This window comes from Rhea americana, unplaced genomic scaffold (assembly GCF_003343005.1).
Source record: "Rhea americana isolate MKP2758 unplaced genomic scaffold, rheAme1 scaffold_222, whole genome shotgun sequence".
NCBI classification, from domain to species: Eukaryota; Metazoa; Chordata; class Aves; order Rheiformes; family Rheidae; genus Rhea; species Rhea americana.
In genome coordinates, this window is record NW_028186337.1 from 1,381,487 (window position 1) to 1,404,317 (window position 22,831).

Genomic DNA, 22,831 nt, shown 5'->3' on the forward strand with positions numbered 1-22,831 from the left:
CGCCGGCGGGCGAGCTGGCGGTGGCGGTTTTCTTGCCGCAGGATTCGCAGCAGAGCTTGTTGTAGCCGGGGATGGAGCAGTAGCGGGCGAGCACTTCCATCTGGCAGAAGATGGACTTGTCCCCGAGGCAGGGCTCCTCTGCAGAGGGACGGCACCGAAGCAGGGCGCGAGCGTCAGCCGGCCGCGCCGAYGAGCAGCCCCGCGCGGAGGGCTTCCCAGCCGCCCCCGCGGGCGCCGAGCCCACCGGGGCCAGGCTCGGGGCGCCGACCGCCCGCCACCCCGGACCCCCCTCCCGCCCGAGGGACCGGGCTCGGCGGCAGGCAGGAAGGGAAGGACGAGCCTGGGCTCGGACAGCCTCGCCCGGCCGCCCTGGGCATCGGGACTCGCCCGCTCCCAAGCAAAGGGGGAAACGTGCAGAAAGGATTTCCCAGCCGAGCCAGACGCCCCAGCCAACTCCCAGCGGGTGTAAACACGGGAGACTGCAAAACAGCCAAGGCTGAAAGGAAACGGCACAGAAACTGGGAGGTGAAATGAGTGTGGACTCTAGTCCCCAACTTTCCTCCCAGGCGAAGACGTCCCAGCCCAGACCTCCACAGGTATCTGAGGGGTCTGCTCAAGCTGGCAGCACTTGGGGGTCTCAACTTCAGAAAGAAACGTCAGACACCCAGCAAGAGGCAGAGGCAGGAAACCGCGGGAGAGCCCCAACTCCACGAGATGGCAACCTAGCCTCAGGGTTTGCATCGGAGGCAGGCGGGACGGATCAGCGGCGGGCAAAACCCACGGCCGCCCCGAAGCCCCTCGGTGGTGGTGGGCGTCAGCCTTCCTTTGCACCCCTTGCCCCGAGACMCCAGGGCAGACCCCAGCCCCGAGAAGGGGCGCGGGCTGAACCTCTTCTCTGGTGCCCTCTGTTACAGGGCATCAGCTTCCTAATTTTCCCCTGAGAGATCTGGAGCCCCTCTTCAACCGCCTGCCCATCGGAAAAGGCATGAGGACGAGGGCCACGGAGGTGGACTCCAAACCCTCGGCAGAGCCTGCTGCCCCGAGCACGCAGCCTCTCACCGAGGGTGGCTACAAGAGCCGAGAGAAAAGACTTACTCGAGGAGATCTTGTTCACGGGATTTTTGGGCCCATCCTGGGGCACCCACTGCACTTTGGGCGTCACGTAGTCGCTGGTGCTGGTGTGGGCCGTGATGCTGGAGAGCTTCCCTGCAGGAGCAACCRGAAAACCCCTCAGAAAGGATTTTTTTTTTTTTTTAAGTAGCTTTTGGAGGGATCTCCAGAAAAGCCGGACCGCCGCGGGGAACAGCCGGCCGGCCGCCTCCTCTCACCTGGGCAGCCGGCCGCGTGGCACGCCTGGACGGCCTCCGGCTTCTCGCCCTCGCAGTGCGCGGCGCCGCCGTCGCTGCCCTTGCACACCACCTGCCGCTGCCGGGTGCCTTGGCCGCAGCTCGCCGAGCACTGCGCCGGCGAGAGAAACGCGGCCGTGGACGCTAGCTTCCCTCGAGACCTCCTTGAAAGACGCGGCTGCCTCTCGCACGCTTGCTCCCTCCCCGGGAAACCGCTCTGCCCTCCGAGCCGGGGCTTYGCGCGCGGCCCGCCGCTCCCTCCCGGCCTCCCCAACGCCGGCGCGCGGCAAAGGGGGCTTCGGCGTTCCCCCCACCCCGCCCCCGCGGCACCTCACCTGCGACCAGGCGCCCGTCCGCCACTGGGCCGGGCAGGGCGGGCGGCTGCAGGGCCTGCGGGTCTCCGGCCGCTCCCCGCCGCAGTACTTGGCGTGCACGGCGCGGCTGGTGCCGTTGTGCAGGCGCTGCACGCACTGCACCGCCCGCACCTGCACCCCCAGCTTGCCGCAGGATTTGCTGCAGGCGCCCCACTCCTCGGCCACCCAGCTGCAAGGGTTTGAAAGGGGCAAGGGCTCAGCGGCAGCAGGAGCGCGGGACGTCGCCGCCCGCGCTGGGGAACGGCCGAGCGCGGGGACTTACGCCGGCTGGGAGCACTCCTGCAGGTTGCACCGCCGCCGGATCGGCTTCGGCTTCTTGCCGTTGTCGCAGAAGTGCCGGTGCACCATCCGGTTGTCGCTTTTCCTCCGGCAGCCGTACTTGGTGTACTGGATGCCTGGCGGAAGCAGAGCGGCAGGGCGGGGGGAGTCAGGGCACCCCGCCAGCGCGTGGGCCCCCGGGCGCCAGGCTGCCCCAGGGCGCACCGGCGCCGGAAGGCGCCGCCAGGGCCGAGCAGGCTCGGTTACCCGGCTTTCTCCCCCSAAAAACGCTCTGCCAACACCCCTGGTCAAGACAGCAGCCGCTCAACCAGGGACCGTGAAGCAAGGGGCGCTTCTGCGGAGCGCCCGACGGAGACGCGGCCGTCGCAGCGCTCTGAGCCTTTAACGAGCTACAAACTCGGCTTCGGTTTTCCAGATGGAGGAAAAAAAAAAAAAAAAAGCCATATCACAAGCACAGCCAGAACCCTGCAGCAATTTGCCAAACGAACTGCGCTCGTCTGGGAGCGGACCAGGTCGGGGCCGCGCTCGCGCGAGGCTCGAGCAGCCCGTCACCCTGGAGGTGCGCCCCGCCGTACCAAAGTCGGCGCAACGGGCAAGGGCTCAGCTTCCACCCCTGCAAGCCCCGAAATCTTCCAACACCTACACCTGCAGTTACAAGGATCTTACCAATGTGCACAAGCACCTGAAGGGAGGGTGTCAGGGGGACAGGGACAAACTCTTTCCAGTTGTCCCGTGTGACAGGACAAGAGGCAATGGGCAGAAATTGAAGCACAGGAAGTTCCGCCTGGACGTGAGGGGGAATTTCTTCCCTGTGAGAGTGACGGAGCACTGGTGCAGGTTGCCCAGGGAGGTTGTGGAGTCTCCTTCTCTGGAGATCTTCAAGGCCTGCCTGGATGCAACCCTGTCTACCATGCTGTAGGTGACCCTGCTTGAGCAGGGGGGTTGGACTAGATGATCTCCAGAGGTCCCTTCCAACCTTACAGAATCACAGAATCAGAGAATCGATGAAAGGAGAGCAAGCCAGAGCCAGCAGATCTGCACGGGCTGTTAAAACCTTCTCAGYGCTCTTTCCACAGAGCTGAAGTTTGCTTGTTCTACACCATGCTGTCAGCAGCCAAGCAAGCCGCGAGCTGCCTGGCGCGAGGTGAAAGCGTGAGGTCTTATCTATCATTTCAGAGTCAGTTAAGTTGGAAGCGACCTCTGGAGGTCTCCGGTCCAACCTCTTGCTCAGAGCAGGGCCAACTGCAAAGTCRGAGCCAACCGGTCACATCCAGGCAAGGCTTTCGCTAGCAAACACCRCAGCGGCAGCACGCAGCTGCACGTGCGTCCTCTCTCAGCACGGCCAGAGGGAACGATCCAGCAATGACTCCTCCACGTAAAACATACCCRTGAGCTCATGCGCACTACCTCCCCCACAATCACAGCAGCTCCTGGTGCCTCTGCTCTACACGGGCACCCCTTTCCACGCAAGTTTTTGGAACTGAGTCATCTTCAAGATCACTACCCCTTGGCTCAGAGCGGGTTAAAATCAGCCAGTGGGTTCACAAATGACTGCAGACACACGGATGGACAGACAAAAGCATGCACACACGTGGTCGTGGATGCCTTTTTCCATAGGAAATCTGGCTCAAACGCTCACCTTGTGCACGTAAACTGCTCTGCAATAATAAAATTTAACACTCCTATTTCCCTACGGTAGAACCTCCAAATTAACAGAGGAGCCAAGAGCAAAGCTATCACTCCGTCAGGTTCGGGGAAGCAAGCCAGGCCTCTAAGCAGCACCACAGGAATCTGGATGTTCTCCTCAGACAAACTACGTCTCAAGCCTTGCAATTTGTGAAGCAGTTTTAAAAGTGCATCTGCATGTTACCAAGCCAGAGTTCCCTCAAAGGACTCACGCGCTGTCTGACAAACCCAAGCAACCTCCCAGGCACGCGTTGCAGCCTACTGCAAAGCAGAAGGCAATACCTCCTCCGCACGCCTTTGAGCACTGAGACCAGCTCTTGAGGGCCCACTCGTAGGAATCCATCTCCTCGAGCAGGACGTTGTTGTTCCCAATCATTGGCAGCAAGTCCTCGTGGATGATGTACCTGTACACCAGGCTGCTCTTCGCCTCCTCCTCCTGAGGGGCAACCTGGAGGCAGAGAGAGGACAATCAAAGCAGAGCAAACAGAAGAAGAAAAGGAAACCACAGGGCGAGTGAGGGAGAAAGCAGGAGAGAATCGGAAATAAAGCAGTCAACATCCCAACGTGGTACTGTACGTGTGACATAAAAAGTAGGAGAAACTGAAAAAYAGAGTTTCACAAGAGTGAAACACAATGTGACAGCAGTAAGAAAGAGAACAAATACCTATTTCATACCCAGAAATCTCAAGTCTGTCCAAACCCTTTATCATCTCCAACATGATTAGCTGAGCCAAGGGCACTCACAGCCTACCCTGCGGGAATGTACCTCCCCGGTTGGGAAGAAAAACACTGCCCCAACTTGCACACTTCAGCCTTAGCTTGCATGTCTCTGGTCTCTTCCTGACCTGCAAAACCACAGTCTGCACCAAAAGCAACTGCCAGGAGCATTGGAGACAGGAGCTCAGAGCTAACCTTCCCTGGATCTCTAACTCGCTAAGTCCGTGTCACTACCTCGAGACATGCAACCGCAGCAATCAGTGCACAATTCAAAATACGGCTGGACTCTCAAACACCTGAGCGAAGCATCCTCACGCTACTCCTGAGTTCAGCTTATTGCCACTTGAGCTTGGCTGGTTCGTTTTGCCRTTTTTAGTGATGTGCCCTATACCCTTTCTCTGCAAAATTCTTCCTTTGCCTCCTCCTGCATCCCACCTCAGAGCATCCTCCCTCTCCGCATCGCTGGGAGACGGTCGCTGCGACTCTCCCGGGGGACGTGTTAGCAGGACTCACCAAAACGGTGATGGCTTCGTGCAGGGGGCCACTAGTTTTCAAGCTCTCCTTGCCGTTTTCAATGGTGTATTCCCATTCCAAGCCCATCCCAATGAACACTTTGCTTTTGGCTTCCTTGCCCTTGGCATTAAGGATGAAGTCCCCCGTGGCTTGATTTTTGACAGCTAGAGAAAAGAAGCAGGTATTTACAAAGTCATTTCTTCCAGCCACTGCCTTTGAAGGGCAGTGCAACGCCCCAAACAATCCCCGGGCTGGATTTGTCAGATTAGGGCTTTAAAGTGAGACTATTCCCAGTGGAGCACAAGTCCCTGAAGCTCCTCTAAGCTGAGGGTCTTGACCGACGCATCCAACACACCAACCCCGGACATCACCCATCACACACACGCCCCCCGCTACACCGGGCTGGCCAGAGCGGTGGAGGGCTTCGTTAGCCAGGCGAACCCTGACTTTGCCTTGGAAAAGGGGCCCAGAGGTACTCGTTTCTCTCAAGCAGGATCTGGSTGTAAAATCAGCCTTTTGCTCTCCATTACTGCTTTCTGGGTGCAATTAGCTCCTTGCATTTCCATGCCTCCTCTGAAAGAGTGGCTCGTGCAGCTTTTCAGAAAGCTCAAGTTTTCTCTGTGGAAGCAGCACCCAGCAAAATCAATCGCCACGCACCTCTTGACCTCCACGACAGCTCACGACTCACCGATGCTGTGGGACGCTGGCTCCATCTCCTCTATCTGGACATGCCTCGCCCCAGCAGGAATCTCAAACATCTTCAAAATGCCCACTGAAAGAGAGAGAGGAGGAAGGAAGGATGGAAGAAAGGGCTTTCAGAAAACGAATAGAGGGACAGTGGCGTGYGCGTCCTCCAGACGCCACCTCTTTGGGGTGCTGCTGTGGGATGGAGGTGGCTCCGGGGTGCTCCCTGTCCCTCTGGCTSTCCGAGCAGGAGGCGGGCTGGATGAGCTCTATGCTTTGACTACTCTGCTCTCCTGCAAGGTCTGAAGACCTGAAATATAGCGGCTGCTTACTGAGCCCAGCCAGCAGCTCACTTTTTCCCCCAGCAAGACCTGCTAGGAAGTCTCCCATAGCACTCCCATCCCCTTCGTGGTGCTGCCAGGAGCTGGCCCACTGAAGGTCAGTTGGAGAAGGAGCTAGACCATGGTCTATGGAGAGAGGTGTCGCACGCCACTGCCTTCTCACCCAGCTGCTTCGGGGTCTTGGCCAAGGTGCCCTTCACCGTCCGGCAGTGAGAGTTGTCCCCGCCGCACACGCCGCACTTGTCATCCTGCTTCAGCGAGCCGACCTCCTTGTCGCAGCCGACGTGCTATCGCCCCGGGGCGGGAGGCAAGCGTGGGGTTAGGTCTCCCCTGCTCAGCAGCCCCGCGCTCGTCCCCAYGGCTGGCGTTCGCCAGCCGCCCTGCCCTCCCCCCAGGGCCGCGCGCAGGGCGCCGAGGCGYACGGGCTCAAGGCAATGCCCACGCGCTCTTCCTCCTCCTCCGGTACGGGCCAAGGGTGGGACGGGTCAGCAGCTGAGCCCCTTACCACGCACTCGCCCCGGACGCAGACGCTGTACAGGTCTCTGTAGCTGCACCTGGTGCCGTCGTGAACCACCTGGTTCATGAACACCACGTCCCCCGTCCCCTCGGACTGGCAGATCAGCTCGCACTTCTGGGCATCTGCAGCAAAACACACAGGAAGGGGGGGGAAGGAAAAGGAAAAAAAATAAAAGAAAATAGAAGGGTTTGTGGAAATGCGTTAGGCTGATCAAAAATAGAAACTCATTTCAACTCGCACCCCTGAGCACAGCCAGGAGATCCCTCAAGTGCAGGCTCTTCTTGATGGACATTTTACCGTGCCCACCTGCTGCTCGAGAGCCTGCATTTCCACCCGGCGCACCCCAGAAAGTGAGACGAGGCAGCAAACGGAGTGAGCCAGAAGGAGCACGACCGGACAAGCTACTCCCACATCGAAACGCCAACGGTTCGGCCGCGTGCARGAGGAACACGCAAACCTTCTGTGCACCAAAGTACGCGGAAAGGGGTAATAAACATTTGAGAATAGTGCAAACTGATTTATTTCCATTTACGATTACRAGCGGTTCTCCTCCAGCTGACACAGGAGCAGCAGGGAGAGGTTTCAGCACCAACTKATTTTCCCAGCCCACCTCTGCTGCCCTTTGGGACAGCATGAATCAGAGCAACATCTGGATTTCTTTAAGCTAAGGGCAAGCAGAAGAGCATTATTTTTGAGGGGTTTTATGCCTTGTTTTCCAGCTCAGGAGCTTGCTACACCCTGAKTTCTGTGCAGTGGGCTCCTTCCCTAGGCACTTGCCACTGGCACAGCTTCTTCTGGGAGGGAAGGAAATTTGGCTGCCACTGCCTTTTGGGGTGAGAAAGCACCCAAGAGTCCTACCAACCTAGAACAACAAAGGTGGCAGGGAGATACGGTAGGGAGGTGTACCTTTAGGTCTAGCTAGATTGCAATCAAGCTTGCACCTTCCACTAGAAGTTTATTAACGCACACTTTAAAACAATTAGTAAACATCCAGTCGCACGACCCACCATGTGCTTTCACYGTAGGACAGCGTGTGATGCAACAAGACGCCCTTGTGCTACAAGGCAAGGAACACTCAAATGTTGGTCACCAGCCATGCGGCAGGAGAAGCACAGAGACGCTTTAGGAAAGACGAGCGCCAGGATCCGACTTGGACCTGCTGCAACAATTCACCTTCTCCGTAGCTCCCTCCCTCGCAGAAAGAGGGCAGATGGGGGACCACACGGTGGGCACAGGGGGTACGTGAAGTCCCTGCGCTGCAGCGCACTCACCGTCGTGATGCTCGTAGGGAAGCCAGGCGTGCTTGGTGCCCTGGTGGGTGTAGTACGAGTTGCGCTTGGAGCACTGCTGGGCGCGGAAGTCCTCGTAGGGCCCTGGGCACTCTTCAGGGTTGCACACTTGGTATTCGTAAGTGGCTCCTGGGCAGTGGCGCCCACCGTACGCCGGACTGGAAAACACAGCAGGTGGGTGAGCGGGACATCGGTGCGGTGCTGCTCGGCCCTCAAACCTCTCTGAGCCACGCACAGAAGAGCGAGGAGCCTCAGGCTCTCAGCCAGTTCCCGTTTTACCCGTGCTAAAAGAGGGAGCCAAACATACGGCGGGTTGCTGCAGCTCCGGCTGCGAGAGCGCACGCCTCCCCCGCAGGTCCGGGAGCACGAGCCAAACTTGGACCAGGAGCTCCAACTGCCATCCTGGCTGTAAGGCTGCTCCGAGGTCTTCCAGATGCAGTGACCCTTGAAGCACCACTAGAAGAGAGCAGAGACGGGGGTCACCTGCACGCCTGCCTCTGCCAAAGCGCTCAGGAAGAGAGCGTTCCCGCATCCGCAGGGGTSCACAGCACTGCACGGGAAGACCTGCGGTTTGCCGAGCGGCCGACGAGCAGCACAGAAGGAACGGGAAGCACGGGAGCAACGTGCTCTTAAGTCATGCCCTCTTCCACCAGCCACAGCCCTCCCACTGACTGCAGGACCAAGGCTGGGAACGGCCACGGTGCACAACATCCCTGGGTTTCACTCCAGCCCCAGGAAAAAGCAAACCGTCTCGACGGTGACCACTGTGACAGACAGCAAGAGGGTCCCCAAAAAGACAAAAAAAAAATAGCTCCAGCAGGACAAGGCTGATGTTGCTGCCGTGCCACGTCCATTGTGGACTTAAAGGAAGGATTTCCTCATCCAGATGTTTCAGTCATCTGGAGCCATGTGCCAGCACCACGTGTAGCACATTTTCAAATGTCTAATTTTGGAAAGTCTTGGCAGATGATCATTCAAGTCCTGGGCACTGGACAAGGCAGCATTTTCAGCGAGATTGCTGTGATTTCTACAGAAACTTATTAAAAGTTGTTGGATTCTTTAAACACATCCATCCTCTGGCCAAAAGCATTTTGATCTCAAATTTGCTTAAGCAAAGGGAAATGGAAGGGGAAGAGTCACCCTGAAACTTCTACCAGCTTGCTGAACAGATGACCTTCTCCCAGCAGCATGCTTTTGGCCAGTCACTCCAAGAAGTAGAGCTTTCAGACTTGGAACCCAAACCTGAATTGGTCCAGCAGCTTTTCCAATGTGTCCATGATAAAGAGCATGCTGAGAAAGCCTAAGGTGAACCTGATGGCACTGTGAGCCTGTGCCATCACTTCTTCTTGCCACGTGACTGAAGGAGCACGGCTTCTCTTCAGAACTGGGCAGCAAGAGCAGACGGCTCACCAGAAAAAGTCCTTGTTTGAACACAGCTGCAGTGGATATTTGGAGGGGAAAATGGGCATAACGCTACTTCCTCAAGCAAGGAAGCGGCTGTGGGCCACAGCTGAAAGACGGCCTTTGAAAAAAAAAAGCTAATTTGGAGCATTCCTTAGCACAGAGGCCTTCCTCAAAGGCCTTCCTCAAAGGTTTTCCTAGGAGCTCGGCCCCCATACTTTACGCGGCTGCGTGAATCCATCTGTGCAGGGGTGTGTGGACGTACAGAGCCTACTGCACCATGCACCAGTACCTTGCCCGACGAGCACTCGGTCCCATCCAGCGGGGGCCCCTTCTTGGTCTTGCAGAAGTAAGGGTTGTCCGGGTGGCTGCACCACAGCTGCTTGCAGGGGTCRAAGGTCCGGAACTGCAAACCAGACAGGAGCGCGCCGTCACGTCCGCAGGGACRCCCCCTTGCATTCGCGATACCCTCCCTACCCCCTGGAGGCCCCTTCCCCAAGGCAAGGGAAGGGCAGCGGAGGATCCCGGCAAGCGCACGACGGGGTGATGCCCCAGCTCCACCGGCAGCTCCGCTGTAAGCGCCAACGCTCCCCGTGCAGCGGCGACGTATGCCCCACCAGCCAGCACCGCAACCTTCCCTGCCCTCCYGCAGCCGGAGGGGGGCAAGGGAAAAGCCACGTAGGGCCCGTACTCACCGCTGTGCACGTTTTGTAACCCACGCCGAAATCAAAGCGGCACTGCTCATCCATGGAGTAATTAATCCCTGGGAGCTCAGGTAACTTGGGCCACTGGTGCTCAAAGGGATCGTCCAGCAGGCAATCGTAGGAGCTGGAGACATCAGGCGGAAGCAAGGAAAAGGTCGGATGCTGAGGAGATCCTTCCATCACTCTTTCCATTACCTTCACCCCTCTCCCTGATATTAAGGGATCTGAATTTTCTTGGCCCTCATGCAAAACATGTTTTCACATCAGCTAGCAAAGAACAACTGGTCAGGGTGTTTGGTCTAGCCACTGTCTGCAGCTTCCCAGGGAGACACACCACTTCAGCACAAGCAGGTGCTGTCACCGCAGCGTGTTCCTTTTTCCGGATTTACTGCTACTCTTCCTGGCCCCACGAATATAAAATCGCTGGTGTRTTTCTGTATTTTCAGACAGCACAAAACATCTGCCAGCCTGATGGCCTGGCAAGAGAAAACCACACAGGCAACGTGCAGACTGCCCAAACGGTACTTCAGATACGCCTCGGGATGCGCTCAGGTTTTGGACTGCGCAYGCGTTTATCTGCGAGCTGCCGACAGAGGACGTCTGCAGGCTTTCACTCCGTTGTGTATTAGGCTTTATCAGGCTACCGCTATGCCACCCAAAGAGGACATTAGCAGTTCGGCTCAACCTACTGTATGTAGCGGTTCAGCTCCTGCTTGCTGCAGCGGGACCAGTGGTAGCGGTGGAAAGCAGCCTGCACCAGCGGCGCCATGATGCTCCCCATGCTGGTCTCGTCCGCGCAGCGATTGCCCTGGCCGTCATGCTCCATACCTAACCTGTTGGAAAAGCCTGTGAGCCACCTTCCTTGGGGCTTTGGCTTTGCATCAGCCCGTCAGATCTATTAAAGACGGTGTTTAGGCTGTGCTTCTTGCTTCTCTTTAAATTAGGAGGCAAACTCCGCCTGTAGGTTACCTGTTAGGGCTTAAAGGAAGACGCTGACGATATGCTGGCGAGGCTGCAGGGTTTTTGATGGGCATGTAGATGCATTTGAGAAGGACCAAAGGGAACGTTTTGATTCTACTGATTACCTATCCAGGTTCCCCTTCGGGTATACAAAAAAGCACGAGTGGTGCTAGCTGTTCCCTAAGAAATCCCCTTTCCAAAGCACGCTCCACTGCAGGCGTCCTGCCGCGATTCCTGGCGGGTGTAAAACAATTTGCCAGCAGAAGGGACTGATCCATCCCAGCTGCTCATCGTGGACTGATTAACTCTTCTGATGAAGGCAGTAGGGCCTCAGTCRCCTTACCCACAGCCCCGCTGGGCCCTGCCTCGGCGATGCCTCCCCTGCCACGCTGCCCGGCCGCCGGAGGAAGAGAAAAAGCCCAAACAGGGCAGCCAGCTCTCCTAGGGCGACTTACACATGGCCAGTCTCGTGGGCGACRACGAAAGCCGAGGAGAAGCCGTCTTCATGGTTGAGGGTACAGCTGCGGAGAGGGTGGCACATTCCCGTCACCGGTGCATAACCTGCAGAGAGAGAGAGAAGGGAAAGAGGAAAAAGAGAAAGAACTTTTGAAAGAGCAAAAMATCGCAAGCAAGAGCCGCTCTGGTTGCAACCCACGGCCAGCTCCCGGCCGAGCTACCCRGCGTGGGCACCTGGGGCAGATGCAAAGGGAGGAGCACGCTGGCCACCAGCAACTCATGCTCCGCAGGCTCACACCAAAAGCCCAGAAAGAGAGCTACCCCTCCAACACATACCTCGGTCTTAGCTGTGCGGACAGCCCGACCAGCCAGAGGCCAGCGGCCGCAGGCTCGTGGTCACCCTAGAAAACCAGGGTCTGGGTRGTGACCTCCACCAGCATCAATCCCTCTGGCCGCTCAGCTGCGGGAGCCCTCCTGGATGCCACCTGGATGGCAGCCCATGGGCATGGACTTGGTCTCCAGCAAAATCATCCTGGCTCCTGGTGCCAAGAACAGGCTAATATTATAGCGATGCACCCAAAGCTCAGCGGTGCTCCTGTGCCTTCATGCTAGCGCACCTGGGCCAGCACAAAGGCAGCCAAGGGCCATACAGGCCATCAATACAGGTGACCACCATCTCCAAGCCACAGCAAGAGCATCCCTCAAGCAACTTTCGAGCACTTTAGAGACAGCATTACAGAAAATAAGCCAAGGAAAGCAGCAGCGTTGCTGGGTCACCCTCAAAAAAGTTTCCCCACAACAGAACTGCCACAGCTCCCAGGTTGTTTCGTGGTGGGAACACCTGTCCCTAAAGCAAGGAGAGGATATGCATTTTTCTTCTGCTCTACAACCCYGGATAAGGCAGGAGGTCTTCTGCTTCCAGCCTCAGCTATGCCTAACGCTGCCTCAAATCCTTTGGGCTACAGTGGTTAACACAGCTGCTTTTTCTGCTTCTTGATGCCACTGATAAGAYTACCACAAAACCATAAGGAGCCTTTGTCCCGAGGGACTACGTGAGGTTTAATTTTTTTTCCCCCTTAAATCTGTGGCACTCTTGGCCTGGCTGTGCTGACAACTGCAATAGGTTGCTTGGGGAGGGAAAGGGGAAAAAAAAAAAAAAAAAAAGAGAGAGAGAGAGAGAAAGAGAGAAAAGGAAGGAGAGAGAGAATGAAAAAAGAGAGGTGTCTCTCCCGGCCCAGAGCCCCTCAAAAAAACCCAGTCTAGCTCTTCAGAGGCCTCGGTGATGCACCAACACATGCACACTCCCCAGCCCTGAAAATTCAGGGCATCTGCTCGCCCAACAGAGCCAGGGAGGACCATGCACCTCCCCGGGCAYGATCCCTCGATCAAGTGAAGTGCAGTGGGGCAGCGAATGCCTCCCCCCTCCCATGAGCAGGGTCAGCAATGTGCCTTCCCTCCCCCATCTTCTTGCTTTTTTTTTTTCCACTACTTTTTCGCACACTATTTCTGCCCAATTCAATCCATTCCTTGTCATCTTCTAAAATGAACTTTTCAATGCCTTAAAAAAAGTAGACCCTTTTTTGGCATCAAAGCAAAAGAAGCTAGTGAAGGAAGTACAGGTCCTAAGGAGCTTTGGTGAAAGCAAGGCAGGACCATGCTGGATAGCTCAGCGTTTCAGGACAGGAAAGCTCTAAGAGTCAAGCGGGCATCCAAGCTGCAGCGGGAGAGGGGAGTTTGATGTCCAAAACATTCCCAAGCCCCATTCAGGCATTATAGAGGCTACAGTGAGTAAAAAGTACCTTTGGAGAACACCTGAAGCCACCAGACAAGCTCAGGGCCAGCACAGAAACTCAGACAACACAAGTCCAGGAGCCCTGGCCTCGTGACGCTAGTGATCTCCTTCCAAGGACAGCCCAGAAGTGCCTGGGTTTCCAAGCACAGCAGCTGGGAGGAGGCTGTGAACACATGCCGAGAGGCTCCAAGGGAGACCACCATYGCTGGGGCTCAACCCCAAAGCCAGCTTTCCAGGCAGACAGCTCCATCCCTCCTTTGCTACCAACACTAGCTGCTAGAGTATCTACACAACTGATCATGCACACTCGGTCTTGCAGCTGTGGCAGGAAACATCCATGGGCACATGGGCAAAATTCACCAYGCAGCCAGCTGAGGACAACGCGTCAAACCAAAAGGAAGAGTTTCCTACCTCTCCTCCCAAACGAACGCTCCAAAGCCAACCATAATCGACTTTGCAGCCACACTGAGAAGACCCGAGGCCCAAAAAGGACAAGGGACAGGTTGTCACTGCACAGCCAGACGCCTGGAAATTGTCATCAGTCAAGTCAAAAAAGAAAGAAGAGGGTAGGGTAGGGAGGCAGGAGATCTCTGAATTTTGGGCTGACCAAGCAGTATCGAGAGGTTTGGGGCTGAAAAGCAGCGGCAGGACTGGCAGACGCTGTCCCAGCAACTTCGACACCCATGTCCTAACCTTCCCTGAAAGACCAGAGCCCAAACTGGTCCAGCAGCAGCACTTTCAATCCCTACTGCATGCGTGTGTAAGCTCTAAGCAACGGAGGCATGGAGGAAGCTACTTGTTTGAGAGGATCAGGGTGGCATTTCCCTTGATACTTCTGTTTTATCAGCTGAGCTGAGATTTTCCAGGGTGTCGTCTTGCACCGGATCTTTTAAAGGAAGTTTCTCTTGTCGTAACAGTTTCCTTTTTCAAAACAAGTCCAGACACCAACTCTTGAAGGGCATATCCACATGGTACTTTGTGGGAATAAATTGATTTTTTTTTCTTTTTTTTTGCCCGAGCATAAATTGAAGTAGAAGTTGGCTGAACACAATTTCCAGAGCAAAAGCCTAAGGTGAACTAAATACCTGCTTCTCCCTACAGGCAGGGCAAGCTCACTTTTGCCTGCCAAATACCGTGTAACCTCACGGGGGCTGGGGGGGGTGGGGAAAAATCAAGGATCTTTTCAAAGCAGACTGCTTTAGATAGCTATACTTGCAGTTTCATTCAACAGGAAAAGAGTTTGGTTTTCATTTTCCTCAAATTCAACAGGGGAAAGAGACTTTGCTCAAACAAACTAAAGCATCATCAGAAAAAGAGTAGAGAGCAACTGCTGAAAGCTCACAGAAATCTGCTCAATGGGTGATGCAGCCAAAAGGAAAAAGCAAAAAATAACAGGCCAAATATAGAGCTTGAGAGATAATCTGATAATTGGGTTTTACTATAAAATAATGCATCAAATCCTGGGTAAATCATTTCAAAAGATTTTGTTTTAAATAAATGTTCCATATTAAAAAAAAAAAAAAAAAAAGAGTAAGGACGTGGGAAGTTTTCCATACAAGCGAAGAGCACATATATTTTGTCTAGAATGAAGATGGGATAAATTCCCACCCAGAGATGCCCCTGATGTCTAGAAAGGAGATAGCCAAAGATCTTTTCATAGTCCTGTATCCTAAGGATGACCAAGATTTCATAGTTAAGAGCCTCGGAAGAACTGAATGAACTAAAGGGTTATGCACGGGCGAATGAYGACAAGTAACCACCTGAAGAACGCTGACTTGCTAAAGATCAGGTTAGTATGCAGAAGGTTACCAGACAGGTGCACAGGAGAGGGATGTGTTCTCAGCTGCGTGGGCAAGACACAAGCCATTATCTAACTTGCCCAAAATGCCCGCTRTTCTTCCTTAAGGAGATTTTTAACCTCATTTTCAGCCTCTCTGATGGACCACTGGCCTATCCTGGCAGCTCACGCAAAGACCAACCAATGCAACAAATTCAATTTAGGTGGAAGCGTCCTTCAGCAGAGGACAGAGAGGCCTCCCCGCGTCCCTGCTGTGGAGGGACTGGGGGAATGGTAGTCTGTTCTAGTTTCAACGTGGCCTTAACATCAACAATAAATAATTTACAATCTGTCTGTCTGCCACCCCGAAGCATTTCTCTTTGGAAGACAGGGTTTTATTTGCAGCCCACATGCGAGGATAGAATAGCTCAGTTGTGCTTTGTGGCCCTTCTGCTTCACGCCTTCCAACTTCTCTTAATTCAAAAAAAAAATCAATAATTGCATCAGCTTTCCAAAATTACTCAGTGTTGGCCAGGACTGCTCCCCTGCACATCAAGAGATGCTGCAAGCAGGGCTGCTGCCAGCACGGAAAAGGTTTTTCAAGCCCCAAGGGCTTGGCTCGGATCCGCACCAGAGAGCTATCCTGCAAGACCACAACGTTTCGCAATGGCACGCCTCTGGCTTAACCTGTGCCAAGCTCCATCAGACATCTGTCATCTGTTCTACCGGCCAAGGTAAGGCAGCACGATGCCGAGCGAACCATCAGCCGTGTCCAAGGGCGATGCGGCGATGGAGCAGCCGCCAGACAGCGGGGAAATAGCCTGGCTGCTGTTTCACAGCCAGCCCTAAAAGGACCGTGCTAGTTCAAGACCCAGATTTTAACCCCGCCGCCGTTGCTCATCGGGCACATAACTAGTAACAGGACRCCCGCAGCCACCTTCCCAGGAGCAGCTTAGATACCACCAGTGAACGYGCTCTGTCAGCAAGCGGTGTGAATACGGAGGCACCACAGCCCAGCTGTTCATTGCTTACAACCCTGAGCTGAGTTAAAAGCCACGGARAGGACATCATTTTGAGAAGAGGAAGCAAGAGTAAGCAGAACATTACTATTCCAGCAGCCCAAAGAGAGGGTAGTTCCTGGTGGACTAAGAGCAACCACGCGTTGAACCATGCAACACAGCCAGGCCAGAACACAACAGTCAAGAGTAAACAGCCACCCAGAGCCATGTGAAAAGCAGGGACCAGATCTGCAGGGAACAAGGCAAGGAACTGCAACGAGCATCTCTAGAACAGGCCTACTCCACTGATCTATCAGCACCTTCTGATGCGGGCTCACTGTCGCCGCTCAGCAGCACCAAGCACCGTGGGAGCTGGGAGCTGTTGAAGTAGCTGCTCCCCGAAGGCCCGAGTGAGAAAAATCAGGATTTTCAGGATTATGGGAGCCACYACACCTCCGGGTCCCTGCAGTCCACGCCCTGGTGTAGGGAGCAGAGGGGCTGGAACCTTCTGCATGGGATTTACCTGCAGCTCCCTCCYGGAAGGGAGGGAGATAAAGAGCAAGAGGAGCCTCAGCCCCCTCTCTGGTAACCCAGCCAGTTTCACAAGGCATGTATCCACCACAGGGGAAAATTCACAAGCAAATCCCAATTTTCAAGGCTCCTTCCACCACGAGGCAGTGTAGCAAGCCACCGCCTTTTGCCTACATGCCAAAAAAAGGTCTGTTTCACCAACGTTTTTGGACACAGTCGCTCTGCCAGAGTCTAGAAAAATGAAATAAAAACTGGTATTTCATCAATRCTGCGATACAGCTCCAGAGGAGGAGGAACAGTCCGAGGCTGGACCCTGGAGACAACAGGCAGGTGGGGATGCAGCCGGTGTGGCGTGAGCTCTGCTCTTTGCTGCCCAGCTCACCTGGACTCCCAGGTGGATGTCCCCTGGGATTAATCCCTGCGTTCACTGCTGAGGAAAGACCCTTCCCAGGGAGTTAACAGGGGCTAGGGCAGGATCCCTTCTCCATCTCACATCCATCCTACACACACCAGGGTGACTCATGCTAGAAACTCATGTGTTTCTTGCCAGCAGGATCGGAGAACAGGAGCACCCAGAGAGGCAGAAGTTGGCTCCCGTACTGCYGCCAAAGCATCTGCATTTCTAACAGAGCAGTCAAACACCAGAAGCCTCTTCTGCAAGCTCATTGGTACCTACATTGATTTTTGCTGGGGCTTCTGAAATCTTTGACCTTGATTTTGGGCTTCGCTACCGCAGAATACGGCAAAGCTTCCTTTCCAGCCCAAATTTACGTAGTGCTCYAGTGCTCAGCTGTAAGATGGCCAAGAGACTGATCCATGTAAAATCAGGCTTTAAACGTCCTCCAGTGGGCAGAAGGGATTGACTGACCCTGTGAAGTTCCCTGTGGTTACTTCATCCTTTTAAGACTTTTTTTTAATTGTTTGGGGCTCTTCGGGACAAGGGGAGGATTGGTGCATGAAACCAAAGTGACAGGTGAGGGTTTAATAAACTAAATAAAAGCAATTTTTCTCAGCTCCTGTTGATGYCCTAGCTCAATTCTGTCTTCTGTTTCACATTAAAAAAGAATACTAATTTTTATAACTTTTTTCTAGACCTGCTGGCTAACAAGGTCAGGCCATCGGCACGTGGACTGCGCCTGCAAGAAATCTTCTCCCCTTGCTGGCTCTCTCCCAGCAAACTGCACATACCTGATCGAGATAAATACAGTACCTTGCATACCTGCGGGACCAAAATCTTGCCTGGTGAGGAATACCGCGTGGTCGTGGTACTCGGCGTGCTCCGGGTCGGAGCGCTGCTGGGAATGAGCCCAGCGACAGACCTGCTCCAAGCTGCGCGACGGGTTCCCTCGCTCAATTAAGCTGACCGACTGTGTACAGACGGGGAGAGGGGGGAAAAAAAGGAAAAGAAAAATATGAGTGATCTTAAGGAAGAGACTTTAAAATTCAGATCAGAGAGTGTGGATCTCCYCCGTTTTCTAGCTGCTGAAATTCCCTGCCGGTTTATAGACATCTTCTGGTAAGAGAGCTGTTTTGCTCTGCTCTGCAAGACCCAGAGCTCGTGACAAAAGCCCTTTCTTCAGAAATGCCCCAGGAGCCTGGACGCGCCGGAAAGCAAAGAGGATTTAGATTCCTAGCTCCTACTCAGGCTCCTCGGTGAGAAGTTATGAGACGGATTCACTGTGCGAGATGCTGACGCTTAAAAAGGAGCAGAGCAACATTCCTTTGTAAAAAAACGGCCCACGGAGACCGAGACCCGGGAAGAAAATGGGCAAAGGAGCTCCAGGGCTGCTGGAGAGCGGTCGCCCTGGTTAGCATCTTTTTGTTTGACCGACTACACAGTGCCCTGGGATAGCCGTTTTGCAAAATATATACTTGTGACCAAAAAAAAAAAGCATATATATACTTGTGACGATCGCCTGGGTCCCGCTGAACCGCGGGAGTCACAGGGAAGGTGAGGAACATTGCTCCTCCTGCAATAGTCACGGGGCCCTTATCCTGCCAAAAGTGATGTGGGAGACAAAACGCAAACCCGGGGGGCTGCCTAAGACAGGGGGCAACTTCAACGGCAGCCAGAAGTCAACGCTAAAGCGGCGCAGGCYGCGCCACGCGCTGCCGCCCGGGGCCAGGAGAAGGCTCCCTCGGGAAGCGTCCCAGACGAGCAGAGGTTAACGGAGGTTGAGCTTGGACGCAAACACCCGCACGTCACTTCCACCTCATCCTCCGAACCTAAACAACGACCTAGCGAGGCAAACCAGACCGGCTGCCTCCAGCGCAGGGCTCTGCGGGGATAAATCATCCGAAACGGAGAGCCCTTAAGTTCTTCATCCCTTCGGTTTTTGGCCACAACGTCGCGGTTGAATCCCTTCCCCTCCGTATATCATCGTCCAGCCCGGAGCACGAGCCCCGCCGGCAAGCGGCCAGGCGCTCTGCTGGCTTTCTCAGACGGAGACGATGTTCCCCGTCTCCCGACGGCCTCCGAGAAAACAGTCCGCCTCCGGTCTTGTCCTCGCGTCCCAGAGACCCGTCACCGGGTCTCCRGCACGTGTGTGGTTTCTGCTGGCCAAGCAGAGTTACACATCAACCGGGTGTTTTTCCGAGACCTAACAGGCCTTGCTTATGAGGGACCACACACAGACACCACCTTGTCGGACTCGTTAATGGTCCTGCTGGAACGTTTCATGTAGGACAGGGTCTTGCCACAGAAAGTATACCAAACTGCACTACCTTTGAAAGGAAACCTCTGTGCTACCGCGCTCAAATAAGCCTAAAAATAATAAAAATAAAAATCCCGGCTGAGAAACCGCATGAAACCTTCACGTGCTTTACCCGTCCACGTCTTCCCCCAATTGCTAAAGACCAAGACGGCAGAGCCTGCCAGGGCTGCTGAGTCAAGCCCGGCACGCAGGAGATGGTGGCCTCGGTTCTTCCTCGCCGATACACCGCTCTCACCAGTTTGGGAAGCCGCGTTCGCCCCGYGACCTCCCGACGTCCCGCTTCCAGGGGAGCATCCGAGGAAGGCCAGCCTCCGGGTCTCCCGGGGGCCCGCGAGCGCGAGAGAACCGCGGACGCCTCTCCCTCCGGCAACCCGTGCAGAGCATCCCCTTCCTACCCTTCACAAGCAACTTCTACCTCTTCTTTTCTACTAGAAGCAACACAGATTTCATCAAAAAAGGAAAGAAGAAAAAAAAATGGCACCAGGGCCRGTCTGAAAAGCGGCTCCGTCCTAGTGCGAGCGAACCCCCCTGCCCCGGGACGGAGGGGCCTCCGTCGCACTGGCACCCCACGTTTACCTGGCGGTACCCCACCATGATCATTCGGACCAGGACGATGTTGATGTGGACGCCCAGGGACTCGTCGTGATAAATCTCATCCACCTGAAGAGGGGGAAAAAATTAAAAATAAAACAAATTAGAATAAAGTTAGGGGCGGCTGCTGAAGCAAGCCCTCCACGGGAGGGAACGCTGCTCCCCGGAGCCCACTCCTCCTCGCTCCCACCGCGTGTCCCACCAGCATGCTGGGCCAGCTCCAAGCCTGCGTCCTCCTCCACCACTCCAGCTTTTTCCCCCCTCCTTTTTTTTTTTCTGTGTCTTAGCACTAAAATACATCTTTTAAAGTAAGCAGAAAATTAACACCAAGAATTTGGGCCTTTTTTCTTTTTCTTTTTTTTTTTTTTTTTAGCTTTTTCCCCCCTCCTTTTTTTTTTTTTTTGTTTTGGTTTGAAAAACCACAAAACAAAGCATCCTGAATAAGCAAGCGGCTCAGACTCGCATCCTTGCGCTTTGTGGGAAGAAAAAAAAATAATACGGCCGTGAAGGGAGAGGTGAGTGATCTTATCAGACCGGGGGGGTTCGTCAGTCCTGCTGGTGAGTCAGACTTGACCTACAGCTTCGGAAACCCCAGGAGAAACCCCAGGGAGAAGACAATATAATTGAAAGAATAGGGAGGGCTCATGAGTCAATAAGATCTACATCAACATCTGCCGTTCAAGATTACTTTGCAAAGGAAAATATGAGTTATAACCTTGTATATCACACCTACCCAGCACATTACACTCGCTTTCTGAGGAGCGAGTTACACCTACTGAAACCCAGCGTGTCCACTTCTTTTTTAAATACCCATTCTACCCGTAAGCACTAAAAACAGAAGACAAGACGCCCTTTTTAAGATTCAACGCTCGCTGTCCAAGTTTTTCAAAAACATATGGTCAAACGTAAGGGAGTTCTCAACGCGCTTCAGAGCCCTTCGACAAAACAGCACAAGGAAAAGCCTGAGATTTACGACTTTGCTACGGCCAGGACAACGGCTGGGACAATTCTGCACCACCTGGGAGCTACTAGGCCCTTTTTCTTTTTCCTTCTTTTTTTTTTTCCTTTTTTTTAATAAAATATACTTTTTCCACTTGTCCAAGAGAGAAATAATTTTCCTCGGCTACGTCATAATTTTGCAGATCAGATGAATATTCTGAATACGTAAGTCAGATTTATGGGGCTTTTTTTCYTTTTTCTGAAACGGAGGATGCTGTGACAATTCACACAGATGTTGCACGACTCCGAGCCTCCAATTTTCCAGGCTACCTGAGTGCTTTACGAGACTCAAAATTTATCGGCTGGGCTTCTGTTTGGAAAAAAATAGTAATAATTAAAAGAAAAGCTCRTAAAGAATCGGTATTAACCTTTCTGCCTGACAACTAATTCTCCCACCGAGCGGCTCTGTCTTTTTGCAAAAAAACAGCCTGCAGTGCTATAATTTGCCCATTATTTTGGGGTCTCGGCCGGCAGGAAGAGATGGAGGCGGAGAAGGGAAAGCCGAGTTGGGAATGGTGGCAAATACTCACAAAAGCGGGGGAAAATCAGATGCAAAGGAATCGGGGAGAGGATGCACCGGTCCTCCCGTCTCCCTTTCCAACCCTGGCATGGGAATTCCTCCCCAAAGCACGGGAAAAAAAAGACGCCGGAGCCTTCGTCGGAGAAACCTACCTCTCTTTTAAGAGACCCACCACCAGCAACCGTCGAGCCCCGCTCCGGGAGAACCGCCCTCCTCCCCCAGCAACAGAAAAAGGGAAAAAAAAAAGGGAAAACCTTACGATGTTCATCAGGGTGAGGACGTAGTTCTGGACGTGCTCCTTGCCGTGGAAGCGCACGACCGAGTCGTCCACCGCCAGCAGGACCTCGATGTTGTAGTCGTCCTTCTTGGCGTGGCGCCGCTTGCGCTCGGCCTCGCCGAGCCGCTCCTCCACCAGCTCCAGCGAGTTCGGCAGCTCTCCCACCGGGAAGCGGGGCGCTGAGCGAGGGAGAGGAGGGCAGCAGAGAGGAAAAAGAGCCCGTAAGGCTAGATGGCGCAGTGATTTCCGGCTTGCACCCGGCTCCCACCGATTTTCCAGCCCTGAAAGCCCCAAATCTGCTCCCCAAAATGAGTTGTGGAGGCGATGCAAAGCCATAAATACACTTTTGGGGGGCAGAGAGGCCAATCCTGACTCCGAAAGTAAATGAAGCAAGCTGGCACGGGAGCACCTTGGTGCTCCTGGCTCACGAGCGAAGTCCTCCACACTTCACTCCAAAAAAGTAATYAGGCAGCAGAAGATATTTATTTTTTTAATACGTCCCTGATGGCTGCACAGCGAATTCACGGTGGAAATGGCTCTGGATTGTGTAGAGCTGATCAACACAAAAAACTGCAGCACCTCCTTCTCTGTCTCCTGTCGCTTTGAGGTCGAATGTGTCCCCCCGCTCTCTTCGGCCAGGCCAGATGTTTCCTGACCCTTTTGCTCRTGAGTCCTGCGTCTATGTCTCATCTCGCTTTCCCGGGAGTGACGAAACCCTCCGTGGGTCTGATCACACGTGCCTAGGAATGCTCTCCCCCTCCTGACCCATGCAACTCATCCAATTTTCCCCAAATGCAAAAGAATTTCAAGATTTCCAGCAACAGCTCAGCGTTTCCTTGTCTTTGATGCTGCTGATGATCTCACCGGGAGCCATAGCCGGCCTAAAGCCACAGCRAAAGACGTGCAAGCCTGAGGGCAAATGTCCTGAGAAAGCCTCCCSCCTGCAAGCAGCAGTTCAGAAGGACCAAGCTCTTTGAAGTACAGCGCGAACTGCTAACGAGCAAGTCGCAATARGGTGATTTTGCTCATGGGGGACGAGGCAGAGGGCAGAAGCGGCGGCAACGGCGCAGGCAGCTCGCGAGCGTTGGCAGCACTAGAGCGACGGGGTGAGCAGCGAGGACCGCTGCGGGGTTTCACTAAGACAAGCCTGGAAGTCAGGAACCAAAGCTGCAGGCAGATGACCACCATGCTCAGGCGCTTTAGCAAATCCCTTCTTTCACTCGACGGCAAAACTTGCTTCYCGAAGGTGTCTGTACAGGTGCTGTCGTTCCCGGGAAGCGTTTCTGATGAGGGCCCCGAGGAAGCTCGTCGCCTACGTTATCAGCAACGCTGCTTATTGGGGGACGCTAGGTTTCACATCTGCTA

The 22,831-nt window shown here is 54.4% G+C and overlaps 1 protein-coding gene across 1 annotated transcript in view; it reads right to left on the reverse strand.

The window, feature by feature from the left end:
- Nucleotide 1: 1 nt before the first annotated feature.
- The window catches only part of ADAMTS14 (ADAM metallopeptidase with thrombospondin type 1 motif 14), a gene marked incomplete at its 3' end in the record, with an annotated part of 32,311 nt that continues 9,481 nt past the window's right edge, over nucleotides 2-22,831 (reverse strand). The window contains exons 4-22 of the mRNA XM_085305590.1: nucleotides 21,449-21,645; nucleotides 19,656-19,739; nucleotides 17,585-17,732; nucleotides 11,267-11,372; nucleotides 10,541-10,684; nucleotides 9,843-9,975; nucleotides 9,440-9,553; nucleotides 8,054-8,202; nucleotides 7,729-7,904; nucleotides 6,446-6,579; nucleotides 6,104-6,227; nucleotides 5,604-5,687; nucleotides 4,916-5,079; nucleotides 3,968-4,133; nucleotides 1,983-2,115; nucleotides 1,682-1,889; nucleotides 1,329-1,458; nucleotides 1,096-1,206; nucleotides 2-138 (exon numbers count right to left, since the gene is read on the reverse strand). Coding sequence (XP_085161716.1) covers nucleotides 2-138; nucleotides 1,096-1,206; nucleotides 1,329-1,458; nucleotides 1,682-1,889; nucleotides 1,983-2,115; nucleotides 3,968-4,133; nucleotides 4,916-5,079; nucleotides 5,604-5,687; nucleotides 6,104-6,227; nucleotides 6,446-6,579; nucleotides 7,729-7,904; nucleotides 8,054-8,202; nucleotides 9,440-9,553; nucleotides 9,843-9,975; nucleotides 10,541-10,684; nucleotides 11,267-11,372; nucleotides 17,585-17,732; nucleotides 19,656-19,739; nucleotides 21,449-21,645 — 2,642 coding nt within the window. The remainder of the gene's footprint in view (nucleotides 139-1,095; nucleotides 1,207-1,328; nucleotides 1,459-1,681; nucleotides 1,890-1,982; nucleotides 2,116-3,967; nucleotides 4,134-4,915; nucleotides 5,080-5,603; nucleotides 5,688-6,103; nucleotides 6,228-6,445; nucleotides 6,580-7,728; nucleotides 7,905-8,053; nucleotides 8,203-9,439; nucleotides 9,554-9,842; nucleotides 9,976-10,540; nucleotides 10,685-11,266; nucleotides 11,373-17,584; nucleotides 17,733-19,655; nucleotides 19,740-21,448; nucleotides 21,646-22,831) is intronic.